General features: G+C 38.1%; 1 protein-coding gene across 1 annotated transcript in view; it reads left to right on the top strand.

Annotated features, from left to right (window-relative positions):
• Positions 1-5,689: 5,689 nt before the first annotated feature.
• Positions 5,690-17,539, top strand: part of LOC124794945 (centromere-associated protein E-like) — a 622,348-nt gene continuing 610,498 nt past the window's right edge. The window contains exons 1-2 of the mRNA XM_047258659.1: positions 5,690-5,950; positions 6,024-6,233. Of these exons, the coding sequence (XP_047114615.1) occupies positions 5,786-5,950; positions 6,024-6,233 (375 nt within the window). The 5' untranslated portion in view covers positions 5,690-5,785. The remainder of the gene's footprint in view (positions 5,951-6,023; positions 6,234-17,539) is intronic.

Below are 17,539 nucleotides of genomic sequence, written 5' to 3'. Positions count from 1 at the left end.
GTATCAGCTGTCAGAAAGTGTTTTACATACCTAAAACATCATTGTTTGGACCACAACAGCTTCAGTTCATTTTCAGTATTCCTATAAGGCAAGAACAGTTATTAATTGTTTCCTAATAAAAATACATCTCTTCTGTGACATCTAGGGAAATATGACAGTGATGTGTTGAAAATAAAATACTTTCTGTTATTAATATTGTTATGATTGTTATTACAATTTTTGTCTGAAGTAAGGCAATCTAAAAGACAAACTTCAGTTGCAGCATTTACTTTTGTAAAAAATTTCCATTATTTTCCCTCATACTACACTCCTGGAAATTGAAATAAGAACACCGTGAATTCATTGTCCCAGGAAGGGGAAACTTTATTGACACATTCCTGGGGTCAGATACATCACATGATCACACTGACAGAACCACAGGCACATAGACACAGGCAACAGAGCATGCACAATGTCGGAACTAGTACAGTGTATATCCACCTTTCGCAGCAATGCAGGCTGCTATTCTCCCATGGAGACGATCGTAGAGATGCTGGATGTAGTCCTGTGGAACGGCTTGCCATGCCATTTCCACCTGGCGCCTCAGTTGGACCAGCGTTCGTGCTGGACGTGCAGACCGCGTGAGACGACGCTTCATCCAGTCCCAAACATGCTCAATGGGGGACAGATCCGGAGATCTTGCTCGCCAGGGTAGTTGACTTACACCTTCTAGAGCACGTTGGGTGGCACGGGATACATGCGGACGTGCATTGTCCTGTTGGAACAGCAAGTTCCCTTGCCGGTCTAGGAATGGTAGAACGATGGGTTCGATGACGGTTTGGATGTACCGTGCACTATTCAGTGTCCCCTCGACGATCACCAGTGGTGTACGGCCAGTGTAGGAGATCGCTCCCCACACCATGATGCCGGGTGTTGGCCCTGTGTGCCTCGGTCGTATGCAGTCCTGATTGTGGCACTCACCTGCACGGCGCCAAACACGCATACGACCATCATTGGCACCAAGGCAGAAGCGACTCTCATCGCTGAAGACGACACGTCTCCATTCGTTCCTCCATTCACGCCTGTCGCGACACCACTGGCGGCGGGCTGCACGATGTTGGGGCGTGAGCAGAAGACAGCCTAACGGTGTGCGGGACCGTAGCCCAGCTTCATGGAGACGGTTGCGAATGGTCCTCACCGATACCCCAGGAGCAACAGTGTCCCTAATTTGCTGGGAAGTGGCGGTGCGGTCCCCTACGGCACTACATAGGATCCCACGGTCTTAGCGTGCATCCGTGCGTCGCTGCGGTCCGGTCCCAGGTCGACGGGCACGTGCACCTTCCGCCGACCACTGGCGACAACATCGATGTACTGTGGAGACCTCACGCCCCACGTGTTGAGCAATTCGGCGGTACGTCCACCCGGCCTCCCGCATGCCCACTATACGCCCTCGCTCAAAGTCCGTCAACTGCACATACGGTTCACGTCCACGCTGTCGCGGCATGCTACCAGTGTCAAAGACTGCGATGGAGCTCCGTATGCCACGGCAAACTGGCTGACACTGACGGCGGCGGTGCACAAATGCTGCGCAGCTAGCGCCATTCGACGGCCAACACCGCGGTTCCTGGTGTGTCCGCTGTGCCGTGCGTGTGATCATTGCTTGTACAGCCCTCTCGCAGTGTCCGGAGCAAGTATGGTGGGTCTGACACACCGGTGTCAATGTGTTCTTTTTTCCATTTCCAGGAGTGTATATGAAGTATATGGAGAAATTTTGCATTGACTATTGCCATGCAGAAAGTAACAAGCAGAAAAAGTTTCAGGAAAATCTCTGAAGCAGTGGGTGTCAGGTGTAGATGATCTTATTTAGAATTATTTTTGTTTCATCACAATGTAAAATATAGTGATTTCATATTTATTTGTGTGTTCATTTGTAGAAAACCCATTAATAATTTTATTTATTATGTGTTCTGTGGGGTGTAGCTGTTAGGCACATACTGATTAATTAATAAAACGTTGTTTCTGTAAGTTTTCATATTTATATTCTAAAATGCTCAACAATGTAGATAATACCATTTTGCATTGGCATTCTTGCAGAGCCCAGTGATCAGAGTATAACTACATTTAGAATTTGATATAAAAAAATTGTTGTATGAGAGCAAAAAGATTTTGCACAATTTCTTATGTTATAAGTGTGAGCAAATGTGCGAAGTTTCATGAGAATGTAGATGATGGCTGATACGACCTGTTTGATTTGATGTGGAATGACCCCAGATGTGGATACATAACTGCCATTAATTACCAGAAAGAAGTGCACACAAGTCAGTGCAATGCATTATATGGGCATAAGAGAATGCAGCCTAACAACTGAAAATTGTGAGAAGTAGCTATAGCTATCTAAAGCAATAGTAGTATCTGAAGTAACATATGCAGGAACATTGTATCTTAGCCCAAGACCTCTATTGTCTACATGCTCATTTGTTCCTATGGTAGCAGCAACTTCTGTATCCTGAGGCATACAACTTAGGGCTTGCATCACACTTTCAATGGTTGTGACACATCTAATGACTTGTAGTCGATACTCTTCCCTCATATTAATTCCTAAGATTAATTAGTTTCAGCTAATCTCAAACACATTTACTTACTGTAAGCAGTAATGTCGAATGTGGCTTACTGCTTTCTCAAGTAACAAGCTTCTGTAGTCATGACTGCAGCTAATTAATCTCTGAGAAGTGATGCTGATACAAAATTATGCGCATGTAGAGTGATGAAGAAATCTCATTTTTACCTAGCAAATATTGTCAAGTAATGCATGCACGACCATTGTTACCATTTACTGTTTGCTAGTATGGCACAAAAAGGAATGAGGATTTGAGCCATAACAGTTTTGAGTACATAGCTAGTGATGTAAAAAATTTAATAGATAGGCCTAAAACAATTAACTTCAACAAACAGATATCATTTGTGCTTGATAACTTCTACCCTATTGATATACTGCAGAATTTTTAATATATGGTGTGTGTGTGTGTGTGTGTGTGTGTGTGTGTGTGTGTGTGAATGAGAGAGAGAAAGAGAAAGAGAGAGAGAGAGAGAGAGAGAGAGACTGGGCAAAAACTGGTTCAAATGGCTCTGAGCATTATGGGACTTAACAGCTGAGGTCATCAGTCCAAGAACTTAGAGCTAGTTAAACCTAACTAACCTAAGGACATCACACACATCCATGCCCGAGGCAGGATTCGAACTTGCGACCGTAGCGGTCTCGCGGTTCCAGACTGAAGCGCCTAGAACCGCTCGGCCACAACGGCCGGCCTCCGAGTGGACATAGTTTAATATAAATGCCTGTGTGTTAAAAAGAGACTCAGCTTGAAACAATCAGGTAAATGGTCAGTATATTGCAATGTTTTTCACTGATGAAGTGTCCCGCAAATGTAAACCAGATTTCTTCCAGACCATAATACGTCGCCATTATGATCCACACAACGTATAAACAACTTACTAACTAAAACATCTTCCCATGCATTACATTGTCGAATTACATTATACAGTGCAACAATACAGAGGATGAAACAAAATAATTTATTGATTGGCGACGTCTTGGAGTGCTGCGTGCGCAACGATCATGTATGTTAAATTAAAAGGAAGGTCAACGTTGGTCGTAATATTGATGTTTTATTAATAGCAGAATCGATTTTCGATCACATAGTGATCATCTTCGGTGTTGTACACATTCAACTTAGACACTGATATCAAGTCGATTGATAACTTATGTGCATGTAGAGTTATCAAGTTGATTGATAACTTGATACCAGTGTATCAGTCTAATGTGTACAGCACCGAAGATGATCACTATGTGATCGACAATCGATTATGCTATTAATAAAACATCAATATTACGACCAATGCTGACCTTCCTTTTAATTTAAAATAATTTATATTCAGAAATGCCTATTATTGGGAATAAACACACACACACACAGACTCAAAATTTGGATATATCCTACATTTGGATATATCCTACTGATGTTAAGCAGATTTGTTTTTGATAACTCTTCTAACATTACAGTATTTTAGAAAAATAAAAAACACACACACACTTACCGTTTCTCGTATGTATATTTTTACAGCATTTGTGTATGTTAACGAAAATTTGCATATATATAGATGCAGATCTGATGCCCATTCGTGTTTCTCACGAAGTAGAGATACTGAACTGTGTTAAACAACACTCAGAACTGTTTTATACACATTACAAAATTGTCAATGTTTTACCACAGTGCTCAAAGCAGCAGAAAAAGAACTTCTAAAAGAACAATGGAATCCTGGAAGAAGAAGCAGGTATGTACTATAAAAGGATGATAAATTAATTTGTATAAATTATCTTGTAATGAAACAATATAGTTATGAGGAAATTTTGTATTTAAAATACGTTACGGATCATTTTGTTGGATCTATCAGCATTTTTATTCCTAGTATGTACACACACAAACATAAAACGTTAATGTTTTACGCATCTTTGGTGTTGTACCTATACAGTGGATTTTATTTTATTTCAATGGCGAGGCTATTCAAATAGTAGAAATCCGAATATTTTTATGGTACTCTCTATGTTTCACTTTTTGATAATTAAATAAGACGACGAAGGGACTATATATACATTAAAAGTTGGTTTGCTTCGGTTTTCCGATGACATCGGTGGATGCCTCTCAAGTCGCAGTATCTTTCTAGATGTATATAAGCTGTCTGTCTGCAGGAATCGTGATGCAAAGGTGTGGTAGTTAATGCCCGCTGTAGCAGACGAATGAAACCATATTAGATTGAATTCAGTTTTTGTTCCATGATAGAATTCTTACAGGTGTGGAATATGTCAGAAAGTATAATTGAAAAAATAGAAAATCTGAATACAATACACACTTCCTTGATCATTTGTCAAGAGTTTCTCTAGATATGTGAATGCATCATAGTAAACAAAAATAGAAGCGTTATATTTTTATATCATTAGAAAGCCAACGCCTATGACAGAGTTAAATTATACCCAATTTAAGGATACAAATTTAATAACAATAACAGTTCAGAACGTATCCAGTAATATTTCATCTCTAAGGGGTAAAGTTTGAGATTAGACGGTGCAACCTTCTAAAAGAGAACGGTTGCAAAACACTTGTGCCTCCCATTTCAGAATATTGCTTAAATGTGTGAGACGTATACCAGGTAGTAGCAACGGGAGAAACTGAATGTTGTGAATGGTCACACATATGTGTGACTTTTGGAAAATTATCAGCAAAATGCCGAATAACATCAGTTAGCAGACGCTTGAAGAGAGACACCAAAACACTGCTTACAAGGTTCAGGAACCAATATTAAGAGGAATTGCAAAAGATATTCGTCAGTTAACCTTATCCCACCCGTCGAGATCGCGAAAATAGGGTTATACTAATTTCCTCACGCACAATGGCATGTAAACAGGCATTCTTCCTGCGCTCCATACATAAATGAATTAAGATATAATGAGCTGTTGATTCAGTTCGTCTGCTAGAACGACTGCTGCAGTTTTGGATCACGGCTCCGTGACAACAGAAGAACTGTATCAACGAGAAAGCTAAATTAATTATAACTTTGAAAGAAGTAGAGCCACAACTGAAATGTATTTGCATCAGAACACGTAGCGCGAAGATATGAATTATCTCTCGTATAAGATCCTTGCGTTTGTGTTTTGACAGAGCAGTGTTTGTTTACGTCGAGAGAAATATGTATGTAGCCAGCTGCTAAAAATAAAAGCGGCACGTAGACTGAAAAGAATAATATCATTAAAATGATTGGAGAAGACGTTCATAACGCCGTACTTTCGAACCATGATAACGGTAGTGTTCCCATTTGCTCTGACTCCAGACCATCTGAAATTATTGCGAAATTGCAAGATGTTTATGAAAAAATCTTAGAAAGCGTTGACGAAGATGCTGAAGTAGATGCATTGAAGGTAAGCTTCAGTACCCAGCCGAAGAAGATTTGCTTTTATCTGTGGTAATGCTTACGTTCAGACGTTATTTCAGTTGAAGGTCTCAACTCTTCAGTCCTGGGTTAAAGATTTGACGGAACAGAATATGCTCCTTGTAGAGACCGCAGAACAACTAGAGAAAGAAGCAGCTGAACGGGTATCCTTACTAGAAGAACGTATACGACAGACATCACAAGCGGCGTTGAAATACATGACTAAGTTGCAAGATTATGACAGCCAAGTTCAAGATTTGGCTGGACAAAAGGTATTTGCTATATATCGTAATTAATAACTGAATAATGTACACAACTTGTACGTAGTCTTCTTTGTGTGACATTCTAAGGAATTTTCTTGTTTTTAACAATGTCACATTATGCAGAATATTGGGGTTGACCGAAGCGTCCGATCCCACCCGTCGGCTTTGACCCTTAACGTAGAAGCGACCCTTAAAAAAAAGGTAGCTTATTAGGAATAGCCTATAATCATTTCCAGTTCTATGGAAATATCATTGGGGGTCACTGCAGCTAATGTTAATTGAGAATTTATTCTGTAGAAGTAAGCAATAAATAAATTGTGTAAAGCCGCCAGTCACTTGTAGAAGTCTTTTCACAGATATATGATTGATTGCTCACGTTTTGGGCATACTGTAGGCTTACTTTTGATGTTCAGTGACATTTGTGGCTAATGATAAATATCAGTTTGAAAAGAATTGTGAGTTAAACTGCTGTAATCCAGCTCACTGAAATAATTTGATTCCCTCACATGTTACTCAAATCCTGTCGTGTAGGCAAACATCTAAGAACATAAAGCAATCAAAAGATATATCAACAGAAAATAGTAGTAGTCAGAAACTTAAAAAATTGTTGATAATGTAAAATTTCTATATACCCTTCCATTCAAATTTCACAGAAACACAGGTATAATTCTCTTAAATATCACAAGTCTATCCTAAACTAGTTATTTTTTTAAGATAAGTAGTATTGCAAGTTAAAGGAATAGCTCTGGTAGGTAGACCATACATAAAGTGAATAATAGCGAAGGAGGAATCAGAAAAATTTTTGGTCATGGCATTGAGTGTAGCTTCACCAAGGGTATCGTGTATGTTATCGTCCAGTGCGTTTTTAACTCAACTGAAACACTGCTTTGCACATGGGGTAATTCTTCCTGCATTGTAGCATTTTGAAAAAGCTAGATTTAATTTTATTTATTTGATCCCGTGTTCATCAGGAAAATCCGCCAATTCTGACTGGGTTCTGTTCCCCCCCCCCCCCCCCCCCCCTTGTGTCTGTGTATGTGCGGATGGAGATGTGTGTGTGTGTGTGTGTGTGTGTGTGTGTGTGTGTGTGTGTGTGTGTGTGTGTGTGTGTGTGTGTGTGTGCGCGCGCGAGTGTATACCTGTCCTTTTTTCCCCTCTAAGGTAAGTCTTTCCGCTCCCGGGATTGGAATGACTCCTTACCCTCTCCCTTAAAACCCACATCCTTTCATCTTTCCCTCTCCTTCCCTCTTTCCTGATGAAGCAACCGTTGGTTGCGAAAGCTTGAATTTTGTGTGTATGTTTGTGTATGTTTGTGTGTCTGTCAACCTGCCAAAAGAAAGTAGGTTAATTCAGTCCTGAAGTTGGTGACACTACTAGCATTAGAAGGTGTTACCTGAGGCCCATGAGGCTGTACTGAGTGGGCAATGAAGGCAAGGTGTCAGGGCTTCACCAGAATTCCACGTGTTAGATAGAACAGGGTATCCAGGTTGGTTTTTGGTCTTATTATTCTTGTCCATTGTTTGTTTAATAATATGCAGACTTCCCAGTGTTTATGCTGGCCAGGATCTACCTAGTTCTTCTGATAATTCATTCGTAATGGTCTTCTGAAATTGACCACATCTTGACTTTAGACTGAATTTGGTGTTTGTGGTCGTTCTGTGAGGAAGCTGTTCACTTTATGCGGGTGACACCTATTGTATTTGCCAAATGCAGGTGGTAACCCTGACCAAATGCGCATTGTCTGCTATGCATACTTGTGTCGCTGAATAAGGGGGAATGGGGCAGTTAGTATGCCACAGAGTAGTGGAAATCCTTATCTGAACTGATACTGTCACAGAGGCTCATCAGGCAATGTGAAGGAACAATAATGACTGCCTGAGAGGCACAGTATTCTCTGATGGATGAGACAGTGGAGGGCCACTGATGGTACTCTGTATCGGCAGTCACCAGCTTGGGTTAGAGGTGCTCAAACATGTGAGAACCTGGAACAAATGTACAGGATAAATTCTAGTGTCAATTTCCACTTGTTGACTTTGAGCAAAGATGTCATACCTCAGACAAAGACACTACATAAAGCCAGTCTATGAAAGCAACAGATCATACTTGTAAACAAACAAATGTAGTGTGGGATAAAATTACAATAAAATTTCAGGTGATTACATACTTAGATACAAATTATGTCTCAACAAATTGAAGATTATGAAAATAAATAAGAACAAGAATGAAACAAATATTTGTTTAGTTAGACTTATTATTGTAATTTATGTTAGTGAAGAAACACAGAGGATCATTAAATTGCACTACAATATAGCACATGTTGAAATTTTACTGTTATAAAGCAGCATTCATTTTAATATTAATTATTGAATCGATTGGGAGAAGCACAGGAAAGCTGGTGATTTTAATGGGGAGAAACTAAAGTAAAACAGAACAATGTAAAAATGAAGTGAATGAAATATGAAACAGTAGCATGAAATGTGGAGAAACTGACACACTAAATCCTAAAAGAAAAGAAAGTTCACAAGTTATGAAAGCCCACAAAAAGTAACAAATATTGGAATCGATGATGAGAATTAACCTATGCAGGTAAATTGCGGTAACCGATTCGTATGTAAATGATTTATGTGGGAATTGGGTTCACTGAAATGAAAGAAGCACCGAAAGAAGCAATGGAAATGCTGAAACAAACCACTGTGAAAACATGTTGTAAAAATGCAGAACTTGCGTACCTTAGAATTGACGAAAGAATTCACCTATACAGAACAAATCTATCAATATGTCTCAATTATTGTCCAAAGTAGTACAGAAAACACTTCCAAAAATGAAAATCTTTAAAAACATCACTGCACACCCCAAATATGAAAATGCAAAAATGAAAAATCCTGGAACCAGTAACTAGACTTCATGTAATTCACACCAGCTGCAGTCTTCATGTAATTCACACCAGCCGCAGTAGTTTAAAAATAACAAACTGTAGAATTTGTACCTCAGGAATGAAAGTAAAATTGACAGAAGTGTAATGAAAACATTAATTGGAAAAAAGAAAAATAGGCTGCATATAATAAAATAAGTTATCACATATGAACTTCCAGAGGAATGAAAGATTGAGGCTGACAGGAACAACAAAATAAGGATATAACAAGCAATAAAAATGCTAAGAAGTCAAGCTAGAACAAAATATATAAAAACCAAAAAATTAATCAATTAATAAGAAACACCAGATACCAGGCATGAATGAAGTACCACCCAAATCAATTCTACTCCGCCACGCTCCCCCACCTGACTGCAAAATTTTAAAGTAAAAAACACAAAGAATATTACAAACTAAACACAGAAACCTACATGGACAAGAAACAACAATGAACCCCTCGCCCCACCACTGTACCCAAAAAGTATTAAAAACCTCTCTCCAGAGAAACCGAAAAAGCCCCAAACCCACAGGCCATAGTAACAGAAAAAAGACCATAACGCAAGGAAAAAATATGAAAACCTCCCGCAGATAACTAATGAAACGAAACTTGTTCATTTTGTGTACTATTCTCATAAAGGCTAGAAATACTCGGTAACCTTTAGGAGTATTCTTCCTCCCACAGTATTCATCCAAATGGCCTTGCAACACTGAAATCCTTCTCTTTTTTCTGCCGACAACAGATTTAGCATCCCCCGCCCCCCAACCCCCTCATCGCTATACCGTTTAATTGTATTTGTACATCCCCTCAATGTATAATCTTTAAACTGAATGTTATGATTTACAAACAAATGATAACCCTATTTGACCCAACCACTTGTAGGAAGCAATCCCATCAGACATCGCTGTTGAACCTTCTTCCACATATTCTTCAGTCAAAGATGTTAATACTTCTTTGGTATGACTTGGAACCACCCTAAATACAACATTAGTGCATTGTGCATTCCACCCCCCTCCCTCAGAAATTACTATTCCAAAAACCCAAATCCTGACCACCTCATGCTCTCTTTCCTCCTCTCTCTTACCAAAATGTGATACGTCTATTCCAGCTATAACCTCCCCTCCTCCAGTGATCTCCTGGACTTTATAAATGTCCGGAAAACTTTTCTACAGAATGAAAACCAATTGACTACATGCTACATGAAACATGCAACCCCTGTTTCACACATGACAGATATAGCAGAATATTCGTAAGAAAAATTGTAAATTAACATAATTATAACTTCTAAATTCAGTGTTGATCTTTTGAACCAAGTCTCTCTGTGGATAGACCTCCATATATTATTTCTTCTACGTCCCACATGTATTCATCAGATGTTCTTGAAGCCGTAATATTTGTCAACACCTTGTAATTTCCACAAATATTACATTTGCAGAATTCTGCAATAACTCCCAATGGTTGTAAAAATCTAATAGTAGATTTGTCTAGAGCAACATGTGCCTGTCAACTTAAACTGAAGGAGGGCTCTTTTATAATTGTAACAGTATATAGGTCCCCTTCAGGAAACTTTCATTTATTCCTGGAAAACTTGAATGCCTCGTTGTGCTGTCTGTCAGATAGGGGAAAGCAAATTATTATTTGTGGAGACTTCAATGTTGATTCACTGAAAGAGTGTAATGGGAAGAATGACCTGGAAGTCTTGATCGGTTCTTTCAATTTGACATCTGTCATTAAGCAGTAAAGGACAGCAGCTCAATGATAGCTAACACTTTTATAGACCAAGATAGGTTTAAAAACATAAATTCTTGTCCTGTTGAGGATGGCCTTTCTGATCATGGTGCTCAGATAGTTACAGTATATGATGTAGCTCCATTCAGTAATTTAAAACTATCCTCCAAAGTTGTGCGTTCAATTAATAACTCAACAATTAGAAATTTTAGAGAAAATCTTCAGCAGTTGGACTGGGATGAGGTGTACAAGGAACCCGGTGCCAATTTAAAATATAGCTTCTTTCATGATACACTTGTAAGAGAATTTGAAAACTGTTTCCCCAAGAAAGTAGTTAAATCTAATTATAAGAAACCATGCAAAAAACCTTGGCTTACTACAGGAATAAAAATATCTTGTAACCACAAAAGGGAACTGTATGTAACAACAAGAAAGAGTAATGACCCAGAAACAGCCAAATATTATAAAAACTACTGTGCTACATTAAGAAAGGTGATTAAAAAGTCCAGAAGCATGTGCATCATGTCTGAGATTAATACCTCTGATAACAAAATCAAAACAATTTGAAATATTATTACAAGGGAGACAGGGCAACCACGAGTACAGGATGACAGCATTACCATCAAAGCGAATGGAAACTTGACAAACAACAATCCGGAAGTCGAAAACATTTCGAATAATCATTTTTTAAATGTTGTAGAGAAAATAGGGTCTAAATGTCCATTAGAAGAAGCAAGGCAATTAATGGAAGAGGCCTTACCCACACCAATTGAAATTCCACCCACCTCTCCTTCTGAAATCAGGAAGATAATAAACTCTCTCAAGAATGAAAGCTCACATGGAATTGATGGCATTTCCAGCAGGATAATAAAAGCTTGTTCCCAAGAAATAAATGGGATTCTTAGCCACATATGTAATAGCTCTCTGAAGCAGGGTATTTTCCCAGATAGACTGAAGTATGTCATTGTTAAACCACTGCATAAAGAAGGGGATACGTCTGATGTCAACAACTACCACCCAGTCACTCTTCTGACTGCCTTATCCAAAATTCTTGAAAAAGTAATGTATTGTAGAGTAGCTTCACACCTTTGTAAAAATAAAGTTTTAACAAAATGTCGGTTTGGTTTCCAGAAGGGTTTTCAATGGAAAATGCTGTATATACTTTCACTAATGAAATATTAAATGCTCTGAGTAACCGGAAATCACCCATTTGGATTTTTTGTGATCTCTGAAAGGCTTTTGATTGTGTAAATCATGGAATACTTCTAGATAAGCTCAAGTACTGCGGTATGAATGGGACAGTGCTCAAATGGTTTAAATCATACCTAACTGGAAGAGTGCACAAAGTTGAAATAAGCAGTTCAAATAATATGTAAAAAAACTGGTGATTTCTCAAACTGGGGAACAATCAAGAATGGGGTGCCGCAAGGTTTGGTCTTGGGTCCTCTGCTGTTCTTAATATATATTAATGACTTGCCATTCTATATTCACGAAGATGCAAAGCTGGTACCTTTTGCCGATGATACAAGTATAGCTATCACACCCAACAGACAAGAATTAACTGGTGAAATTGTAAACGATGTTTTTCAGAAAATCATTAAATGGTTCTCTGAAAATGGGCTCTCATTAAACTTTGACAAAACACAGTATATACAGTTCCATGCATTAAGTGGAATGACACCATTAATAAATATAGACTTCGATCAGAAATCGGTAGCTAAGGTAGAATATTCAAAATTTGTAGGTGTATGCATTGATGAGGGGTTGAACTGGAGAAAACACACTGAAGATCTGCTGAAACATTTGAGTTCAGCTACTTATGCTATTAGGGTCATTGCAAATTTTGGCGATATACATCTCAGTAAATTAGCTTACCACGCCTGTTTTCATTCTCTGCTTTCGTATGGCTTCATATTCTAGGGTAACTCATCATTGAGTAAAAGAGTGTTCATTGCACAAAAGCGTGTAATCAGAATAATTGCTGGAGCTCATCCAAGATTATCCTGCAGACACTTATTTAAATAGCTAGAGATCCTCACTGTAGCCTCACAGTATATACATTCACTTATGAAATTTGTTATTAACAATTCGAACGAATTCAAAAGTAATAGCAGTGTGCCTGGCTGCAACACTAAGAGAAAGGATGATCTTCACTACTCAAGGTTAAATCTAATGTTGGCTCAGAAGGGGGTAAATTATGCTGCCACAAAAGTCTTTGGTCACTCACTTAATAGCATCAAAAGCCTGACAGATAGCCGTATAGCATTTAAAAGGAAATTAAAAGAATTTTTAATGGCAACTCCTTCTACTCATTAGATGAATTTTTGGATATCATAAGTAGGTAATTTCCCCAACCCCACAAAAATAAAAATATTAAGTGTCATGTAATATTTTGTGTAATGTAGTATCTTGTATAGACACCTTTTATTAACCTGACATGCTCAACATCATTACGAAGTGTCGTATTCATGATCTATGGAACAAGTACTAATCTAATCTAATCTAATCTGAACGACAATTCTATATGAAGCTGCTCAAAGCTGACGGGTGGAATCAGTTACTAGAATTGACCCAATGCACATATCACTTGAACACAACTCAACTTCACGCAGAAACACTGAAACTGTCCTGACATTTGTTGGTCCACTTAATGGGTGATTTGAAGTTTCATCTGTATAAACTGAAGCTGATTTAAGAGTTTAGAGACACTGGTAGGCAAAACAGACTTGCCAACTGTACTGACAGACGTGCAGTTGTTAACCAAGAGCCACTGTTTCTCCAACAGCTGCTGCTGGTCAATGAAGGAAACTTTTCGTGACTAGACTTGTCAATAAGCAAAATTGTTTGGTATTAGTCTTAGGAAAATCCTGGATATTTTTATGGAAAGCCTCAGAAAAGTCCAAAAGTTGTGGTATGGCATGCAGATGACGTGTGGAATTATTGGTCCGTATTTTTTTTTGTGGAGGATACTAGACTGTGAGTGCCGACTGCTTCTGTAAAATGTTGCAAATTTTCTCTGTAAAATATTGCAAATTTTCCTCTGTAAAATGTTGCAAAACTTCCACATTCTGGAATTGAAGCAAGAGGGTTGCTGAATAACATTTGATTTCAGAAGGATGCTGCCAAAATATGATCATGCTACGACAAACACTGTCAAATGGTGTGGTATCCCATTTTGCTGATGTGATGTGGTCATTTCATTCCCCAGATTTGACATCTATACATTCAAATAAGCGCTTTTCTGCAGCGTATTTTAAGTTGTTTTGGAAGCCTTCCCACAATACCTTCAGCCTTATATCCAGGCAAACTGGGCACATTCCGAGAAATTATTTTTGAAGTGTAGTGAGGTCTTGTGCAATTGGGCCACATTTTGTAGTAACTACCAGTTGACGTACTTGTAAATCGTAATTGCATTGAATTACTACTAGCATTTCTCTTGTTTCTGTTATTATTTGGAGGTGGTAGATACAATACATGTCATCTTATAGTTGAGTACTGTCCTTTGATGTGTATTGGTTTGTACTTCAGTAGAAATACTTATCTGTATGTGATATGTGTGGTTTGAAAGGGTACTTGTCCTTCATTGTCAGTGTTAACATTAAAAGACTCAAATGCTTATTATAGTTTGGCTTTTGTTCACAGCTGCAATGAAATGTTCTGCTACAGAACAGTGGACATGTTCCGTAATTTGGCGCCAAAATTGAAGTAAAAAAAAAAAGAAAGTACTGTATTTCGAAACCCAATCAATTTTTGTGAACATTTTTTGTCTGCATTGTACTTCCTTATATAGTGTGCTATTCTTTTCCGATTTTGATTAGTTTATTTACGTATGGAATGTATTTGGTGTGAAATTTTAAAAATTAGTTTCTCATGACTGATGAGTGCACTGTTATCCCAAACAACAGCATCATCATCTTCATCAATGCTCTCGAAAGGAACAATGAACGTACTTCTTAAGTCAGATATTTTCAGAATCACCACATAGTCCAGTGATTCCTCTCCTCACTTCTCCTTTTTCCTCTGTGTTATTTTGAATTTATAATGGGAGGAATAATACCTTGCCTGCCCAGTCATCTCTCTTATGGTTCTGACTGGTGGGCTTCATATGTGTGGGCAGGTACCATATAATCCCCTAATCTATCTAAATCCAAGTTTCTCCCAAGACCTCTTTCTAGTCTCTGTTACTGATCTGTCACATTCTTGCAGACCAGTATTTATCCAGGAATGCAGTTTCAGATACCACACATATAATGTCTTCTGCGTCTTGTTGCTTTGTCCAGTTGTACACCTTGCTGTTCATATGACATGTTATATAAGAATAATTTCTATATACGTCCATGTTTGTGGCAGTATTGTCTGTAATAATTCTTATAGATGCTATCAGGTGGACATCTCCCTTACTCTTGAATCAGTTAAATCGCATATCCGCAAAAGCATGTTTGATTAGGTCCTCCACCCAAGCTTCGCCATGCACATGCCTGTCACTGGCGTGTGCTTGGTAAAATCCAGCATGCTTAGCACAACCTTGCTTCTTGTCTTTCTGGCTGTGTGTTTGTTTGGCACAGTATACATGGTTAGAACAGTGCTGTCATCTCTATTCTTAACTAGCCTCATTATCTTTATTATTTACACCACCATCTCCACTTATGTGGTAGTCACTTCTTGCAATTTGGAGCCTAAATTTATGATCTTTGCTTTTGGCTTTACACAAGTGCTAACCACCTTGACTAGGGTTCCTCTGAATTCCTGTTTATCTCTGTCTTGAACTCTACATTGTCAAGTAATTTGGAATACTTTTTAATTTGCTTGCACTTGAAATTTGCAAGATCTTGTCCCACTCTTTCAACGGTGGTTTAGTGTTTTTTGAAAATTTCTTTAGTAGTGCCTTGATCTTCTTGCAGTTACTTTTTTGTATTTTCTTGAGCATCCTTCAGTTGCTTAGCAACATTTTTTCAGTATTTTCCTGAACACTTAGAATGCTTTTTTGGACATATTTAAGTTGTTTGACAACCTTTTTCCCATCCTTTTCCTGACCAATCCACATCCTTTTGTGATTCTGTAAGAGCTGTTGTACAATACCGAGGACATTTTCTGATACTTACTTACTCATTTCTAGTGTCTCTCACTTTCTACTGATTAGCAGTTGTGGTGTCAATACATTTTGATCCGCTATGTCTAACATGCAACTCATGCCAAAATTATAATCAGTATTGCTGTATTTCACATATCCTGATCCTTTAATTCTACCTCTTTCATTTCCATTACTTTACATAATTCATCACCATTGTTGTTAGTGATATTCATTTGGTCAGTCATATTGAGCAGCATAAATGTGAAGAAAAATTAAAATTTCTTCCAACGCACAAAATTTTTTGCTTGATGAAGTCTCAATCTAACAAAGTACTTGGGTTTGAAACATATAAGGTGTTCAGCAGCTAAGCAATATAAAGAAATTACTGTGTCCTGAGGCAAGTTTTTAATGTAATGTTTACTTGTTAAGCTGGTGGTGTTTGTCTGACCTGTTTTTGTAACTGAACTGCTGTTTAAAAGTGTAGGCCCTACTCCTCTTCTTGCTTGAGTTAATCCAAATGATGATGAACACTGTTCACATAACTCATACACTCTCACAGTTTGCAGTCAGTACTAGTCATCTAGTCATTATCGATTGTCATGTAATTATTACTGTTCATTGTCGTCTTCACATTTCACATCCAAAAACTGCATTGTGTTATCAGGTGAAAAATGTAACCCCACCCTACTTTTTTTCCATATAAATTGACACTCAGAGCCATGATGTAGGGGTTACATCAGAATGACAGGTGGGAAGGGGTTATTATTGTATACTTTTCATCCAGCCTGTAGTTTGTTTCCTCCAGTGGGAACTATTGTTCGTAAAAGGTGAGGTAAATTGTGCCTTTTTTTTGGTTTTGTTTATTGTAATTCACAAAATGAAGTTAGTAAATCACCCTATTTTAATTGCATGTAGTTTGAAGCATGGTTCTTGCTCATATTACCTACTTAGATCAGTTCTCACAAAGTTTGTGATGCTAACCTTTACAGGAATTCCCTGTTAACAAATTCACCATCACAAAGTAACCAGTATTCTTGAAAATTACTACCAATCGCTTCACAGTCCTCAACACTAAAATAATTCAGTAAAAGCATTTATGCCAGCTAATTATTATTGGAGTGCAGACAGACACGTGTCTGCCCTCACAGAAGCATGAAACAGACTGTTTACGACCCCTTGACAGTAATTGCTACCATCCACTATTATAGAAAAACAGCAGTATTTGCAGCCCTGGAAGTGAGCTGCTGATTCCTGGTATGGGTATTGTTAATGCTACCCTTAAAACTTGCGGAAAAGCTATGTTAGTCACTTTTTACCTTTGTAACACTGGTATGTCAAACAGTAATCTTACTTAAAGTACTAGTTTCATATTGTAACCAGAAACGTGTGCGCACGGAGTTATTAAAAAAAGTCTCCTTAAAAAAACAGCACTGAGCTAGGAAAATTTGTGTTATTTAATAAATAAAAAAAAAGTTATTTCATTTTTCATCTTGTAGTGAATGATTCTTAAATTGTTTCTGCCCAAAATCTGCAGTTTATGAGTAGCCTCAGAGGTCTTGGTTGCTCTTCGTGTTACAGAAATTTGTGTGAGAGAAGTTTGTCAGACA

Source organism: Schistocerca piceifrons, chromosome 4 (genome assembly GCF_021461385.2).
Source record: "Schistocerca piceifrons isolate TAMUIC-IGC-003096 chromosome 4, iqSchPice1.1, whole genome shotgun sequence".
Classification (NCBI taxonomy): domain Eukaryota; kingdom Metazoa; phylum Arthropoda; class Insecta; order Orthoptera; family Acrididae; genus Schistocerca; species Schistocerca piceifrons.
Note: the sequence above shows the minus strand (reverse complement) of the source record. Positions and strands in the feature narration are given on the sequence as shown.